Genomic DNA, 18,444 nt, shown 5'->3' on the forward strand with positions numbered 1-18,444 from the left:
CATTGGGCGCCATATTTGTGGGTGATGTCTAGAGCGCATGCTCTGAAGAAGCCCACATTAATAGGTTGCTAAGACCGGCAATCTTGAGGGTGCGAAATGCACGTTACAAAAGAACTGTGGAAGCTCGCCTTGAGCACGCGCTCAGCAGTCGTGCACACAGCTATGGCCGCCAGTGAATACTTCCTATACTCATCCCAGTTAAAACCAAAACAAAAATATAAACGCTTCAAATGAATGCAGAAGGGAAGGAAGTATCAGGAGCCACATGGATAGCTGCGCTCGCGGCTCCCGTAATACCACTCCGGCCCTTAAAGGAGCGGTGCAACGATATTAAATTGGAATGTTTTTCACTTTACACGAGCTTGCTGGCACTAGTGGGACTCAAGGATATTCGCACGCAATGCCACTGGCCAAGAAACTTTGTTGCGGTGTAATTTCAAGAACAAAAGCGATCATTTTCATTCAATCTCTCCTTTGCAAAATTTGTTGACGTAACCGTGGGGATCCCAGTACACCCCAATGCCGATATTTGGATGAGGTTCATAGATTGGGACCCGAGCATTGCGTGGGCACTCGATTTGGACTCGTGATAATTACTAGCTCGAGAAGCTTTCGGGTAGTGGCCCGTGTCCAATCGCTGCAACGACGACAATAGCCGAGCCATAACAATGTCTGGAACTCAGCGCGTGCCCTGTGGTTTGCCAATTCCAGCGCGTGGCTATGATCAACATTGGCGGCATATAATCGGCTCTAGATCACGTGGCCGCTTGTTCTGGCTACGATTTGAGGGGGTCAACGCTGCTGGTTCTTCTTTAATTTTTTTCTGGGACTTCTATTGCGTGGGGTGAAAAATGAATGCGTATTTCATATGTCATTAACGTCAGGGATCCGTTCTAAGCGGTATTTGCGCAAAGTCCAAAAATTGTTGCATCGCCCCTTTAAATATCACAATATTTCATGCTACGATTGTTTGTGAATACATCCACCTACTTTCAGAAACAGTAAATGCGTAAACGCTGGCCGTCGGCGATGCAGCAGACGCCGTCACCTTGTCCTCGTTTGGCGGAAGTCACTTGGGCCAAGTGAGGGTCCCGAGCTCACTTTGGCTCGAGTAGCGCTAGCGGGCCCGTGTAACTCCGGTGAAAAGCCCTTAAGCTAAACATCTTCGGCTCAACCATATTGAGGGCGCCCGTGTAACAGCAGTATTAATTTAGATAAATGAGCTGAAGACTTATATATTAAACTTTTAGATGGCAAAGTATGTACAGCCTTTTTGCAGATCAAACACGCACAAAGCCTTTTCACCACATTCATCTTTGTGTTAACTCTGGAAAGAAATATCATTTACAACGCGAACAAAAGCCACTTAGACGGGTCGTCCAAACGCCGCTGTTTTTCGTCAGTGATAAATATCTTTTCGGTCAAAGTTGTATAAAAGAACTGAGAGTAGTCAGAAAGGAAAAGCTTCTACTAAATTTCGTAAAAAAATAGTAACAAGACATTTATGCTTGTCAAGAATTCTAATAAATTACAATTTGCGAGGCCTATCGTGATGGATGGTGTCTCGCGCGAAAGAATTTATATACTTTTTTTGTGGGGAAAAAGGGCGGGAAGGGGGGGGGGGGGGGGGGAAGCTGCAACAGATTATGGTGTTTTCCGACAACACACACGTTTATTGGTGGCATTACAAATGACAAAAAAAAAGAATTAATGACATGTGAGACTATTATGTTCTTCTCCACATACACTCCACAACAAACTTAGCGCGAGCAGTCCATCGCCGGTTTTGTTTTTCTCTCAGGATTACAGAAGTATCATCACAACTACCATAGTGGTGGAAAAGGTGCACTTGTGGTACTAACGTAGGTGGTACATTTTTGTGCCCTCCGGTGCCTTTCCGAAGTAAAATGAGTGAAAGCGCCGAAGTCCTGTTCGCGCTAGCAGTGCCGCACAGTGTACGCAACAGCACGTAATATATCATTGCTTTATTTTGATGAACAGTTAGTGTCTGACCGCTATAACTTTAAATATCAGGACAACTTTATTTAATTACAATATATTTAGGGTAGCTTGCACTTTGTTTTATGAATACTTTTGGGGATGTGATTGTTACGTGACACCCTTGAAAAAAAATCTTGCTTGGCCTTTCAAGTCTGTTCTTTGCTGAATGATTAAACGTTCGTGTAACAGCAACAATTAGTTCATTGTTGAAACAACACAAGCCAGCCCTATTCGACATTTCTTCTCAGACTGCCAATGTCGATACCAGCATGCTCATTCTTCCAGCGAAATAGTCGCAAAGCCTCTCTCGCACTGCTCCTGCGAATGAACCCGTGTCTGACTCTGACTCTTCTACGTTAAAAAACGTTGGCTGCCTCCCAGTTGCGCTCTTCGCCACAGGATGTCCCGGCTGCTGCTAACCGAGAAGATTGTTTCGCACACACGCTGCTTGGATCATCGTCGTGACTCTGTCTGGCCTCGTGGGCACACCGGTCAGCAAGAACCTAAGTTTGTGTGCCAGTATTTGAAAGGCGTTTTTAGTGACACGACGCTCTCTGAACACCCTGAAATAAAAACAAATCAAGAAAAGCTGTGGTAAGGATTGCCTGCATTGAAAAACTGGGCGTCAAGAAAGAAAATCACCCATAGTAGAATATCCTTTGTGGCTCGTCAAATTGGTCCCCACTAACAGACTTCATCACGTTTGTTGATAGAGGCGTCGTCACCTACAGTCACAGGTGGAAGTTGCAGCCCGGGCGAGGCGCTAACATTTAGGCAGTCCGGTAGCCTGGCTCTCTTGCTTGCAATAGCCTTCTGAAAAGGAGTTGCCTGTCAGATGAACGCTTTCCCTTGGATCCAGGTGCTTCAATATCGCATTACAGAAACTTGCAGTCACCATTAAAAAGAGCAAAGATAACTATGCTAGAGGTCTTAATGCAGTTATGAAAAAGAGATCCCGAACCCGTAGGCTTTGCGGTGGCAACATGCTTTACGTCGATGCTGCCCACACAATTGGGGAACTGCCAGCAGTCGTCCAAACCTTTTGCCAAGTAAAACTAGCCCTCATCTGATTTTGGCGCGTTCAGAATCTCGGTTTTAATATCGTCTTATATGGCTTGACGCGTTGTTGTTATAATGCCATTGACAGAGTTTTGGTCAATGCAGTGCTGCCGGCTGAGCGACCCATTGGAGCTCTCCTGAAAATCAAAAACCAGAAAAGAGTGAGTCGAGTGCTTCGGTTATAGATCTGAGTTGGTTTTGTAAGATTTTTTATTCCGTCCAAAAATTTTGGTTACGTTGTTTTCAAACACTCTGATTGATGCTTCCTCAATAAATGCCATTGATCTAAATTCGAAATGAAAGCAAAACAAAAACTGCCACGTACAGTGAAACGTAAATATAAAGCACAGCGGAACGCAAGTCATAGGGGAATGTTGCATCTGGTCCCAGAACTGGACTCGTTACCATGTACTCCCTCTAGGCACGCATCCCAAATATAAGAGCAGAAAGGTTAGTTAGATAGGCTATTTTCATTGCTGGCATCAAAATTTTGGTTTATGACTATGCTTTAAAGGGACCGCGAAACAATTTTTCAACTTCTTCCTCTTTAGTTCTTCCCCTCAACTCAAAAGCGAAACGAGAAATCGCGTGGTATTTACGTGCTTAGGCACCAGTGCGAATACTCCAGGTTTGGACCATGCTTTCTAAGCACACCATAAAATTTGTCACACGCAAGTGAGGATAAGTGCCGTCACGCCACTCACTGGCCACGTGAATCCAACTATTCATATGGAGACCCTTCGAACACACCTCCGTCATCTTACCAGACAAAGATAACACTATCTTGCAGATATAGCAGAGAGCAGAAAGGCGTCTGGATTCGCTCAAGTTCTTAATTATGGCAGCTTAGATACTCCACGAGATTTCGAAACAGCAGAGTTATCTTCATTACCCCGATGGACCTATCCAACAATTACCATAAAGACAAATATTCCAGGGCTGCATTAAAAAAAAAAATTCCATTGACCGTATTGAGGCAACACTCTTTGGAAACAATTAGTGTTCATCACCGTTCACGAACGCATGTCTATACTGACAGGTCCTGTACTGATGAAAGCTCCAGTTACAGCTTCGTAATACCATCAATCAATACAAACTTCATGAACAATTGGGTCACACGACATCATAAACAACAGCACAATGAGAAGTGATTGGAAAAGCATTTCGCTTCATTTCTGCAAGTGACTCACATAATTGGCCAATGTTTAACGATTCTAGGGCAGCTCTTGAGAACCTCAAATCAATCAAAACAAGAACGCCAATGCACAACTCGTTAACCAAACTTTGAAACTTCACCAGGAGGCTATCGAAAATAGGCATACTCTGATATTACAATGAATTCCAAGGCACTGTGGTATCAAAGGCAATGAAAGTGCCGATTTAGCTGCCAAAGATGCTCCCAGACGTAATTCTAGTCTAATAATCCCATTCACACGAACAGATGCTAGGGCTAGAACCAACTATGTTGTTAAGACTATGATAAGTTTTCTCGGGGCACAACCGCTTTATTATTAGAGACACCTGCACAATATTTACCCTCTCCTGTCTTCCGTTCACCCTGCGGTCTTAAACGCCGGACTGAAACTACACTCCACCGACTACGACTCAAGGTAGCTTCAACGGGATTCTATCTCAACCTCATCGGCCAGCTAGATTCTCCTCTCTGTGAGAACTGTGCTGTCACAGACACACTCAAACATGTCCTGTGGCAGTGTAGCCTATACACAAGTAAACGAAATGAACTGGCAAACTCTCTACGTCTTCCCAACGGGGAAGCTCTTTCCTTGTCTCACCTGCTCGGACCAAGGGACTCAGCATCAGAAAGGGTCAAATCAACGACCGTCTTCATCCGCTTTCTTCAGAAAACAAAGCTGGACCGAATACTGTACTTTTCAATGAACAACCAACAACGTACGGATATTCCTTTTCCCTTGTGTCTTTGTGTCTATATATATATATATATATATATATATATATATATATATATATATATATATATATATATATATATATATATATATACCGAATGTTCATTTTTAATTCGAACAGATTTATTTCAAAAAATACGTAAAAGATGCACTGATACGGTTTGTGCAGGTGAGTTATACGGCCAGGGGGACATATTATAGGGTGCTAATCGTAACGATCAGTTGGCTAATTAATTAAAATTTGCTAATTAAATTTTAATTAATTAAAATAGACGTATGGTTCCAATTAGAAACTTGCACAGCGTCACCGAAAACCACTAAATCAGTGCCGATAAGAACGGTCGTCTCTTCGCATCGCCTGCCCCAGCCTGCCCCGATACAGCAATGATCGAATCTAGCACAGTAGTCGTTACGATTTGTCGTCACCACGAATGAAAGATATAAAGCAAAATATTCCTAAAAAATCGCGATCACCAAAAAAGTTACGGTTATGAAACGATACAGTTTTCTGAGGCCAAGATTATACTCGCGAGATTAGGAAAATTTGCTGAAGATTGTCTCAAAACTCAGAAAACGAAGGAAATTGAATTTTCGTTGTTTTATTACTTAAAAGCGCCGCAATCTAATGCGAAGGGCAGAGGTGTCGACAATCAGCTGATCGCCGAGATGATGTACTGCCACTATTCAATGCGCTGATCGAATTGAAGGATACGCGCTGAAAGTGTAAATAAACCAGGTGGTAAATAACAATACGTTACGGTTATGCGATAATTAGTGAGTACATACGAATAAGCTCGTTGACAGAAGAACCAACGGGAAGACAGACGTGAGCCCCGTGAGCCCCACAGACCCACAGCTCCGTAGGTATCTCGGTTAGGGCTAACACGCCCTGAGAGTGGAGAGCCGACTTGAAAACAGGGGTCGATAAACACTTCACGCGACAATATTTTGCATCCTTGTCACAATCGAAAGTCATTCTGTCGAAACTTTCACGCTGATGTAGCCTAAAACACTTTGCACAACCAATTGCGTCGACCGCGACAAACCAGCCGCCATGTTTTAAATCCAGGATTAAGAAACAACTTGAGAAACAACCAAAAGCAAAGCGCCCAATGTTGAGCGTTTAAGTTAAGCGTAGTTTAGTGCTAGGTTTAGCGATAAGCGATTTTGGTGCAACCGAACGAAACCGAAACTTAGCTTAGGTTCCCCGCTAAGCTCTGCTTTGCGCTAAGCGGCGTTGGTGCAACCGGCTCTTAGTGTTTTTCGATGACGCTGAGCAAGTTTCTAATTGGAACCATATGTCTATTTTCATTAAATAAAAAGTTAATTATCGAATTTTAGTTAATTATCCAACTGATCGTTACGATTAGCCCCTATAATATGTCCCCCTAGCCGTATAACTCACCTCCAGAAGCAGCATAAGTGCAACTTTCACGGCTTTTTTTTAAATAAATCTGTTCGAATTAAAAATGAACACCCGGTATATATATATATATATATATATATATATATATATATATATATATATATATATATATATATATATATATATATATATATATATATATATATATATATATATATATATATACAATGTCATATAGATTTCAGCCTTCATCTTTTTGTGAAAACCTCGGGCAATAAAACAAGCAAGATTCCTGCTCTGCGTTCTATGAACATTGGAGTCTTCATATGGAAAAAGCTGGAAAACCATTCCATAGTCCCTTTAAGATTCTCAAAATTTGAGGCATCTCTACATTTTCGCTATAATATAAAGCACATCAGCAATCGCTTCGCTTGAGATAGATTGGTACATACCAGAGGCCAGGTAACGCAGCGTGACCTGTAGACGTGCCTCGGCGCTTATAGGGCGGCGCATCGTTGAGTCCTGTTTTTCTATGCGATGAGTCATCGCATAGAAAAACAGGACTCAACGATGCGCCGCCTTTACGTCATCGAAATCGCTTACGCCATCGCCGACGACGTAAGCGATTTCGAACATGAACGAAAACATGGTGAGGCACTCAGAGCAATCATTGGAATTCGCGGAGGTCCTCCTCAAAGAGCTGATCGTATATCGTTGATGTTGGATTCCACGGTGTTTGTACTCTATCCACTCTTTTATCTAGCACGAACAATTCCCCATTTCAGCGGGCGAGTCATCGTCAACGGTTAGTAATGCTGATATCGCACAGTAGCATAGCCTTCTGGAGACGTTAATTTCTTTTCTCCAATACAGCTTTAGTCAGCACGTAGTGAGCAGTGGTGTCAAGATTAGAAACCGCGAAATCCTCCTGCAATGGTTCCGAGAGTAGAAGCCGATTAAATTCGTTTGCCAACTTTGACATCCCTCCTAACACCAACTATAGTCTTCGGAAACAGAGCAGCTGAGGAGGAAGCTGAACCGGCTGTTCACGTCAGGCACACAGGGGAGAAATTCCCGGCATTTCTCCCCCGTGTGAACACTGCTTTATGATCTGCCCGTGTCCTTGTGTGATCACGCGGACAGCAATGCTTCGTCATTCGGGAGTCAGATCCGCACCAACGGTTGCCTGCTCATTTATTTATTTATTTATTTATTTATTTATTTATACATACTGCAGCCCCACTGGGGCTATGGCAGGAGTGGGAGGTAAACACAGACGGTCCGGACATCACTGTGGACCACTGTCAACGGCACACAGAAATTCATCTGGTTGTAGTGATCGGATGTTTCCTGGTAATAAATTCCAGCGTTCAATGGTGTGAGGAAAAAAACTGTATTTAAACATATCAGTACGAGGATGAAAAGGTAAAATATTTAATTCATGGTGGCTCCTAGTTGCAGTTGGCTCGAGAAACTTTATGTAGTTATGTAACGAGTCAAAACGTGATGAGTTAACCATGAAATACAGAGACTTTAGGCGCTCATGCAGGCTCCCGTGAGTTATACTTGCTCCAGAGCCGTATATGACTTGCTCCCGCTCTTTGCGCCCTCTTCCAGCTCCTCCTCATAGTGCCGAGCAAACAAGTCGGGCTGCAGATCGCATGGTCCGGGGTTGCATTTCCACTCAGCCTCGTGGGAAATCTTGCTTGTTACGATCATCTATGCTTAATTATTAAGGCTGGGCGATTGATCGATTAACCTTCCGAATAATCAAGTATTTATTCAATCGCGATTATTTTAACTGCTTGATCGGTTTAACTTCAAACCGGGTAAACTAAGGCAGGAATAAACTTATGTTTTGTGTTATTCTTACTAACGTGCTCTAAATCTCCAGAGCACAAACACTACCTTGTTTGTCGGCGGGAATCTCACAAATAACAACATCACTGATCATGGTTAAGCCAGGGCTGATTCCAACTCAAAGGCCGTACCCAATTTACGAAAAGCCCTTCTGGCTTTTCTTGGCTAGCCTAACCAGCATGACGGAGTCCCCGACCTGTCCACGACAAGCAGAAGTGCGACATCCAGCGCGAAGAGGACGTACTACCTCAAGGACAGCAGGTTTCTTGCACAAAACGATTCATCAAGAAGGACAAAAGGCATCAGTCCCGCAGACTCACTTTATCTAATAGTGCACCCAGTCAGAGACACATTTGAAACTCGCTCATCTGGCGTCAATGGCCGCCGACACTTTTGTCATAATGCCTCGCTGAGTTTGGTCCCATCATTATGACCCACTAAAATGTTTGGTACTAGTGACGCTGTCAATTCTCTCAAAGCCGCCGACTTCCATAACTCCAGCCGCTTATCTTGCCGCTCGATGCACGGCGAGCGGACACAGTGTGAAATGGTAAACATAAAAGCCCTAGTGTGTCGCCGTATTGTTGTGCAAGCAGACGTGACGAACGGTGAAGTGGGATCTCAGTACTTCCTCGTTCGTCAGATTGTGTCGGTCACGAAAAAAGTAATGTCTCTCCTGGTTACAACGACTCTCGATTGTGAAGACGCAAGAACTCCCTCATGTCAAAGAATACCAGAAAACTCCTATGCCTTCGCCGCTGAAATATTATGCTGAGGTTTATTTTATTTTACTTTTTACCATACCAACTGCACATGTTTACCCAGGGATGAAAATGTACATTGCAGCATTTATCCCTAAAAAAGAAACATAGAAATGTACTTTTGTATTTTTTCTCTATATTATGCTTGGAAATTGAACGCGAAGAATTAATCGAATGATTATTCAATTAAAAGGTACCGACGCTAACCGGGTAAAAGCTTTTAATTGACGCCCAGCCCTACTAAATTTGAGTGAGCAAAATTAGTTATGACTAAGAAGGCCTTCTCTTTGGATGCTCGTACATTTGCTCCTATGGGTTGTGGACACTTTAAAGGGGAACTGACAACCCAAAGGCAGTTTTTTTTTTTTCTAAAATGGTGCACGTTCTAGTCGTAAACACGAAAACAAATACCGCATTGCAAAAAAATAAATTGTTACGCGCACTCGCGCGCCTTTTTATTTTTGACGTTTTTCTCTCCCGCTCGGGCACCTCCTCGCTTCGTTTGATTGGTGACGTTGAAAATCATGAAATTTAGAAGCTTTGTAGGCGACATTTCTATAACATTTAATAACGGCAATCGTAAAACATGTTTTTTTTTTAACCCAGCTGCGGATGCACTACGGCCCTTCTTTTTGAAATACCAAAAATCGAGTCCGTTGTGATGATGCCTTCTGAATGCTTGTCCTTCTTTGGAAAACATGGCGGCGCTTGACGCATGTAGCACTGAGGATGATCGGTGAGTCGGGGAATCGGACGAAGTGGCGTTTTATAGGCGCCCGATGGCCTCTCAAACTTCAAAAAATAAATCGTCAAACGGTTAAAACAACTGGGTTTGGTGTCTGTGTATCGCAGTTTAGGTTGTGACTCTGCCGGGGCACCGTCGTCTTCTCGAAGTGATAAGCCTGTTGCACATGCAGCGATTTTGGCCCTAAAGCGGCGCAATTTCTGCCGTCGCGGCGCTCGTGCCGCTCAACCACTGGTGCTGGCTTAGTGCTGGCCAGAGCGTCGCGACGGCAGAAATCGCGCCGCTTTAGGGCCAAAACCGCTTCATGTGAACTAGGCTTTAGGCAGCACGGCACTCACGCAGGAAACCGGTTTCCCGGTACGGTAGCTCCCGGTACGCCGGCGCCCTCCTCTCCTCGCTTCGGATCGCGGAGACACGTTTCGGAGCGGAGGCGCGACAGAAACTCGACTCTCAGGAGCCCTCAAAATTTGGCGTCACTCCACTGGCGCGGATCGCGCGGGAACTTCAAATTCAGAATTTGGAAATTGTTTTTTTTTTTTTTTTTTTTACTTCACAAATACTGAACTCCCAAGTTTGGAATATTGAGACTAATGTCCCAGCATTGTTTTCAATCGTTTCAAATAAAAAAGAAAATATGATTTCGATGTGTCAGTGCCCCTTCAAGCTGCCTTGGCCCGTGTGTAGCGCTTTTTCGTCACATCCGAACGTAATCATTTTTGCATGAAATCCAACCCTTGAACACAAACACATGTTCTGTTAACAAATAAACGACACTTTTTTTCCTGTGGTATTCTAGCCACAAGGCAAAGCATTCTAACGCACAGCGGTGTAGAATGTAGCTTGGCGCGATATTTGTTCATCTATTTATTTTAAAATGCTGGAGATGATTTTAAACTACCCAAACAGGACTAAATTACGACCAGTTTCGAGCAGTTCGCTCAAAACAGTCGACGCTAGGAGCATGCGCGCCGTCGGAGAGCAGTAAATTGCCTTCGTGGATAGTCGAAAGAAAAAAAAGGGTATTCAAAGGCTATATTACCTTAGTGATTAGAGCAAAGGTTCAAGAGCAAAACGATGCCTTCGAAAGCGCACTGCAACGTATGTTGAACAATGTAAGCTGCCCCTAAAGATAACAGCTCGCACTTCTAACCTTGCGTCAGTGGTATTAATGGCAGGTTCTTCACCCGCCGTGATAAAGCAAAAATAGGTCCTCATAACCTACATAAGACAATAGAGGGGCAAAAACATTCTCTGTGTGCTCATCTTTACATTTTTTTTTTTTTTTTCAGAAAGTTCATTGATAATAATACGTCAGAATGCCTTGTCGAAATAGAAATACCGACCGCGTCTTCCGTTTTATTGAACGAATACCGAAATGGCCCGGGAAACAACTCCCCACAAAATGTTTAAAAATAGAGAGAAAAACTTTCTTGTGGTGTTGTTTTCTGCCTTGTATTGCATAATTTTCGAAATCACTACGTATAAGGCAAGATAGTTGATTTACATTTTATAAATATTAATCAGATACTCCAGAGTCAATAAAATGAAAGTTGTAAGCCACAATAGGGACAATTTCTTTCTTCAACGGCATAAACCTCACAATCATGTTGTACCAACACGTCCAAGTTACTGAATACTACTGTTTTGGCGCACTATGGCCTCAGCAGCCGCTGCGCCATTAAACCCCAAAATCAATCAATCAATTACTAAATGCACTGCTCCTAAACGGTAACTAACATACGATGCCTGTTTACACAGAAGAGAGTCGCGATAACTGATGGAAAAGCAGGCGCCTCCTGCAAGAACTCATGGCTTATGAGATTGGGTTAGTTGCCTTACCTATCATATTTCCGTACTACCCAATAAATGAACTAACGACAGAGCTGGCTAGTGCTAACTTCATCCGCGTTTCAACATTTTTAGAACATCTAGGCACCAAATTTAATTGAAAATTACCTTCTCTAGCCACAAATACTAGAAAAAGTGTTTCCACCGCAAAGGACTGTGCGAATATGGTAAATAAAAGCGAAAGCTTTCATGATCATGTTCTTTTTAGAGGGTGACACTCATAGTGAGAGCAAACTTTCCAGCTCGTGCCGATGATTCCCATTCCTCGAATCACGTGAGACGCCTGTGTGATGTTCCGGGAGAAGTCCGCAGTCGTTGTATACCCTGCGTTGAGCTCCCCGAGTTGCGGTAAGAAAGTTATGTGCGGGGCGCAAATTCATCTGCTTCTTCTGCAGGGGTTGGGTGACGTCTGAATGCCTAGCTATGATTGGTTCTGAGCGAAGGATAGTGGGTAGACCTCAAGGCATCTTATTTTGAGGTGTACCCACATTCTTTCAATCAAACCCAATCAGAGCTCGGCGTCGTCCTGACGTCACCGCAACCCCTGTCCATGAAGCAGACGACTTTCCTATCCGCATAGTCTCTGAAAGTGTAAGAAACGCAGGGACTATGCGGATAGTGTTCAAGCCTTTTGCTTTGCGATTTGGTCTTGGTGTTTCTCGTTGATGGAAGACGAGCATAAGTGCGTATGGGGGGCGCAGCTGGAGCAAATAAATGTTCAGAATGGTGGTCCGATATGGCTGATATATAAATAGAGTTGGCCGGTAAAGGAACCCAGAACCAGGAACGCGTAAACGCAAGTGAATCCGCTACCATTGCAGCACACCCGGATTTTTCACCCGTCGCTCGAAGACTAAAACGAAAGTAACCGTCTTGGAGAACAGAGTCGCAAGGGTTCATACTGGTTGCAGCCCCATCTATTCTTTACGGTCACGGGTCTCGTTTTTCGGGTTATTTCTACTCATATGCGCAACTCTGGACGAGGTTAGAAGAAAAGTGTTTTATTATTTATTTTATTTATTCGAGACTGCCAGCTGCCTTTTGGCATCCAAGGCAGAAGTGGTTACAGCAATGAGTTTTATATAAGGGAAAGGAAAGTAACCAGTAAGGCACATAGGTCCCTAACAACGGTAAATTAAGAGAACAAGTACCAACAAATGCTATTTCCAGATGGAGATGGGCCTATAAGAAAAAACGAAATTAGCAGTGACCCTAAGGCGCTACAATCGCAAGTTATATATGAGAAAATTAGCGGGATGGTGCTGGTCTCCATCCTACTAAAAGTGGTAAAGCGAAAGAGAAATAAAATAAGCACACTTCACTCACAAGTAGGTAGCAATAGAAGATACAAACAAATCCTGAGATGCTCTACCGGCCACGTCACGTGGGAGGTCGTTCCATTCGCCTATCATTCTTGGGAAAAATTAAAACCGATATCCGTTGGTCCTACATTGTGGCATCAACATTGTCTTACTATATTTTTTTCCTAGTCTGGCGAGCTGTGTAAACTGCATATAGTCGCAGAAATTCCGACTTGTCTGATTATTAAGTAAAAGAAAAGCTTTATACGGTGAAACCTCCAACGGGATTTTCGGCTTTATTCGCCCCGTTTCATGTTTTACGTTTGTGACGTAGCGTCTGTATATGTATGATTGCTTGTAAATGTGCGCACGTTTTTATTGCTTGATGAGAACTGACCGCTGGAATGCATACTGTACAGTCCACCGTTGTTGGAGATCTCATAAACGAGAAACGCATGACAGAACGTAGAACACTGGGTTTGACATGACTTCCACCCTTTAATTACATTAACGAATAAACAAAAGGTAACAACTAGGGGTGTGCGAGTATTGACTCGAATCGAATAGCACTGCGTCATTCATAACCTTCATAACTCTAGGGAGACCTACAATATACAAGTTTTCGTCGCAGTCCTGACACTAGAGAAGAAGCTGCCTTATTTGATTTCATACAGTATTCGCACACCTCTTGTAACTAACCAAAGCTGAATCCAACATTCTAAAATAGAACTTACGCAAAATAAACTTCGGTCGACATTGATTCACCGTTTAACTGTCATTTGATGAGATCTCTAATCTCTCCGCATAGCACATAACAACAACGTCTAGGACTGTTGTGTCTTCGAATCAACGCTCTCAACGGCTGGTAACTAGCGCTCTAAAAAAAATGCGCTTGCGTCCACATTCTCGAAGAGCACCCGCAGAGCCATTTACTGGCGTTGACAGAAGTTGCTTGAGGAATGTCGAAGGATGCTTGCCCCGAAAAACGGGGAACATGAAATCTTACCAGCTTACGGCATAAAGTATCATATTATATTATTACCGTAACAAACTAAAACCCCGAAGCTATATAGCACGAGGGACGACACGACACAGTGGTCTTAGTTTGCAACTTCTGTGTCGTGTCGTTTCTTTTCTCTAGTCTCGAGCTTTTAATTTATTATATTCTTGCATCACCAGCTCGTTTGCACCCTAACAATATGTTCCTACCGTAGTCATATGAAACATTCGGTTAAAAAATTTAAACGTTTTTTTTTTGTCCATCCATCACTCCCCGCGATTGCTCTGAAATTCTACTGATTTATGTGCGCCTCTTCAGCACATTCGAAACGAATTAAGTTTAAAATATTAAACATACACTCAAAAGAAAATAAACGCCGTAGAGAGACCTTTAATCCCTGCTACACCACGTGGAACATCGGTCAGATTCTTTCGAGTCATCCTGAAATTTTTCAGGCTAAAAGAATTTCTATCGTAATATACTAAAGCTCCTACCACGTAAATAATCAAGATGCAACAAAATTTTCACTCGATTTTGTTTAGTGATCCTTCAATTACCGGGTAGCTAATTGCCCGGCAACGAAGGCCCAAAATTCTTTCTACTATTTCGCTTTCTCTAAACTACAAAAAGACAAACAAACTCACATTTTCTGGAATGTAAAGGACAAGCCTTCCTTCCACTTTACAAACAAAGTGTACTCTATATATTATTGATATTTTGTATCACAGAACGACGCGCAACAAACTACAGTTAGATCACACGCCAGTAAACTGCTATGACCCCGTCGACTCGATTTCGTGAACACCCGCAATAAGGTCAGTAAATCCGTCAACCCAATTCAGAGTCACATGAGTCCGCGCGAACTACGTCACGCGAGATTGCAGCTCACCTTGAGGACTTGCACCAAAATCCGGTGTGAGGCGCCAATTAACAACCCCTTGTCCAGCGTTATCAGAAGCCTTGATGAGCAGACGCTCTGATTGCACTTTTATTACCGCCAAACGCGAGACAGAGTACATAAGAGCAGCCCCTGTTCAAGCTTTGACACACAAACGCAGCTGGATTCATTCATTCGGCCGAGGAAGTAACCAAGACAGGTGAGCAACAGTGATGTTGGCGTTGAAACGCGCTGACCTTGATTTGTGTAAACTTTTTAGTGAGCTGTGCCTTTGAGATGTGAGCTTTCAAAATCGTTAATTGTTGCAACAAAAACGTTTGTCACGCAGTTTCGCCAGATCATCTTTCATCCAGGATAGAGTTAAACAGATTGTAATATATTTTTCACCCTTAAATTCCACAATAACACGTCAAGTTCGTAAAGCTTATTGTTTGTGTCTGTTGCAATTATTTTATTTTTACTTGGGGCTTACGATTTCTTCTTCGTTCTTTTTATCTGGAAGAATCAAAATAAAGTGTACAATAGCTAAGTGTTCAAAAACCCTTCATTTTCGATACTCAAGGATGATAAGCTGTGCCGTGCTATAAAACTGGCCACCACTTATATCAAAGACATAGGCGCAAAGGTGTAGCTATGTAAAATGCCCTGTTTGATCAAGCAATCGCACGTGTGCCTTTCTTAATACTGCACACGATTATGTGGGGCATGTTCTTTTGGGCTTGCAAACTTGCGACACCATCCGAACAAAATGTAATGAACTCTAGCATAAAAAGAAGATTAAAATGTCATTATCGATACGGCATTGCTTATACACACTTGTGTTATTGAACACAGGAAAAAAATGCAACTGACGGTGCAAGTGGCGGTCGCCCTCGTGGCTGCAGTGATGGTGGTCTGTCCTGTCAGCGCACAGCTGGTGGACTGCCCGGCCGTGGAGGGCAAAGACGACAACGCGACGTTGTTCTACAACCCGTACAACTGCTCCACCTACTACGTGTGCGACCACGTAAGTAGTCATACACCTTCCTACCTCTCCGAGGAGAAGACAATGAATCTAGATGTAGTGGTTATTACAACATCACGTCGTGTCTACTTGAAGAGCGTTTGCGTGAAATGCTCGTTCATAAAAAAAAAAACACTCGTATGGCAGTGCGATGTGCTATACTGGCTCAGTAACGTTAAGTGAAAATATGTAGTGCAACACAGCGCGTACGCTGTTAGCGTGACACACAACATCGGCTTATGTTCACATTTCATTTCGGAAATGTATTGGCAGGCACAAAATTGTACCGCTGAGAGAAGTGTCCAGATTAGCACTTCCCTCCATACCAGTAGACATGATGAGAACCTTTCGACTCAATAAAAATAAAGTACTCGCCATAGCTTGTTCGCGCTAAAGGTGTCGCGCAGTGTCCGTATGCACAAAAAAGTCTGGCTAGAATATTTTTTATGACCACGACGGCTGTATGTGTTTCTTCAGAAACAAATGACTGCGTGTGTATAGTATTTCTGCAGAGCACTCGAAGAATTAATCAATGCACGTCACACAAAAATGACTAAAACAAAATACGACCTTTTTTTAACCGAAAAATGAGGCTGCCCTTTGGCGGTCTTGACGTGTCAGACTTCCCAATGGCACAAAGCAAAAGCGACGTTCCTTCGTCAAAGTCTTTTTTTTTTACATCTCGTCATTTCGTAAGCTTCCCCTTTCACTTGCACTGAGTAGAACCCAATGCCAGCGGAGTTTCCGATTCTATTTCTTAAGTTGTCACTTTAGGGCTTTGCGTTAAATTTAGTGTGTTGACTTTGTTGTTTGGCCAGCAAAACGCCGTCGTTTATCGTGTGGCTTAGCGTCATACTGTCGTTTTGATATTGATTTTGTGTTTGTGATCCTACGTTTTACACTAATCTTGTTTTGGAGCTATTTAATCATTCAACTCAGATGTCCTGATTGATGTAACTAATTATGACCGCGAGTCTCGTTATCGGTGGGTACAGCTGGGATCGTTATTAAAACAATATCGAGGCTAAGCACATCCCGCCTTTCCGCCCCTTTTAGTAACATTCGTGATAGAGCACGAACTTCCCTAAGTGCCACATGCATTGTCCACCGGACGTTCTTCCTTGGTTCTGCCGTTCGAACAGGTTTCCTTAAAAAGAATCTGAAGAAGGTCTTGAAAAATAAAACGAGTTAGAGGTGCATTCCGGAGTAATTTGATCCCGTGAATTTGAATATTGCGTTCATTTTCCCCAAAGATGTAACGAAACGCGAGAAAGCACGAAACACCTACGACCAGTCGTTACGTCATACCCAGATATTTCGGCCGCCATGTGCGTGTCGCTCGTGTGGGCTGCGAGTGCAATTTTAAGCTTGCCGGGTATATTCCCCCGCACTGACACCAACCGTTACGTCTTTCTGTGACCTTTTCGAACATGCCGAGAGTGCGCGTGCATTGCTTTGATAGGCGCTGGAGATCCGCGAGAGCGGATTCCGAAAGCACTGGATATGACATCATGTTCCAGGAAGGAGAGGCTTCAGCGGTACTTTGAAAATGGCTTTTTTGCAGCCTCCATGCATCAAATTGAAAAACTCATTTCTTAATTTGGATTATGGAGGCCAAATAAAGACGATTCAAGTGTTGTTTTTTTCTCGAATACAAAAGCGCTTTAGTTTCCCTTTAAGGCAGCAGTCACAACGCTAATACGTGATACAAAAGACCATCTGAAGACATTGTCTGAGGAGGTGTGTTTCTTCCTTGTGGGACGTTTTCGGCACATTGGTCATAAAAAAGGCTGTCTGCAGACAAGTTCAGAGCCTGTGTGAAGCAAAGTTGGCCCGAATATTCGTGAATATTCGAATATTTGAATATTCGAATATTCATGTCCGCAAATAATCCTGTCATCGTGTCTCCGGTAAACGACGTGTTTTTTTAACGATGTTCGGCCGGCGCGAATGCGGTTTTACGCCCACCGCATTTAGCGTAGGCACCCAGCTGGACCTCATGAGCCCCAGTCGGTGACCGAGGCACTTCCCCGCTCCGTTCCTTTTCACAGGGTACCCCGGTGCTGATGCCCTGCCCGCTGGGCACCAAGTTCAACGACGAGTCGAAGATCTGCGACCATCCGGACGACGCCAACTGCTTCGAGCTCCAGCCGCCCACCGAGGCGCCCGCGACGGAAGCAGCGCCAGAGGACCCGCCGCTCACCGAGAAGATCATCATTACCAAGACGACGGAGGAGATCATTAGGCCCGTTGAACCCGTGCCGGAAGCTGAACCCGTCGCGTGAAGCGAAGCTTCGCCCAGTTGCCAAAGTTCGTTTCAACGACGAACTCTCACCGCCCTTCAGTCGTTGCTCCGTCGTCACGCGAGTCATTTACGCGCCCACGATATAAATTATATCCCCGTCGGATTGCCAGTTAGAAAGATCTCACTGTTGCTGTTATAATATAAATAAAGTTGTTTGAGAAGCACCGTTCTGGCTTGTTAGGTGTAGTTTCACGGCACGTCCGGACGGAACGTGGAAGCTCCAAAAAATGTCACTCGAAACATTTGGGAGAACGGTAGTGTATACGTCCATCTTGCGTGAATTTTAGTTAAAATAATCGTGAGCTCGATAATCTTTAAATTACGTACACTACGCGATGCTGTTAGCGCAAGCAAGCGATCGCCGGTTTT

The 18,444-nt window shown here is 43.6% G+C and overlaps 1 protein-coding gene and 1 pseudogene across 1 annotated transcript; both read left to right on the forward strand.

Annotated features, from left to right (window-relative positions):
* Nucleotides 1-5,008, forward strand: part of LOC121832933 — a 35,725-nt pseudogene extending 30,717 nt beyond the window's left edge.
* Nucleotides 5,009-14,886: 9,878 nt separating this feature from the next.
* On the forward strand, nt 14,887-18,241 carry LOC8024046 (peritrophin-1). The gene is given in 5 exon segments (XM_040217153.2): nt 14,887-14,966; nt 15,602-15,773; nt 17,822-17,978; nt 17,981-18,010; nt 18,013-18,241. Coding segments are annotated over 4 exon segments (501 nt in total). The 5' UTR covers nt 14,887-14,966; nt 15,602-15,608; the 3' UTR covers nt 18,162-18,241.
* The last annotated feature ends 203 nt before the right edge of the window (nt 18,242-18,444 follow it).

Source organism: Ixodes scapularis, unplaced genomic scaffold (assembly GCF_016920785.2).
Source record: "Ixodes scapularis isolate PalLabHiFi unplaced genomic scaffold, ASM1692078v2 PGA_scaffold0__279_contigs__length_252992795, whole genome shotgun sequence".
Taxonomy (NCBI): Eukaryota; Metazoa; Arthropoda; class Arachnida; order Ixodida; family Ixodidae; genus Ixodes; species Ixodes scapularis.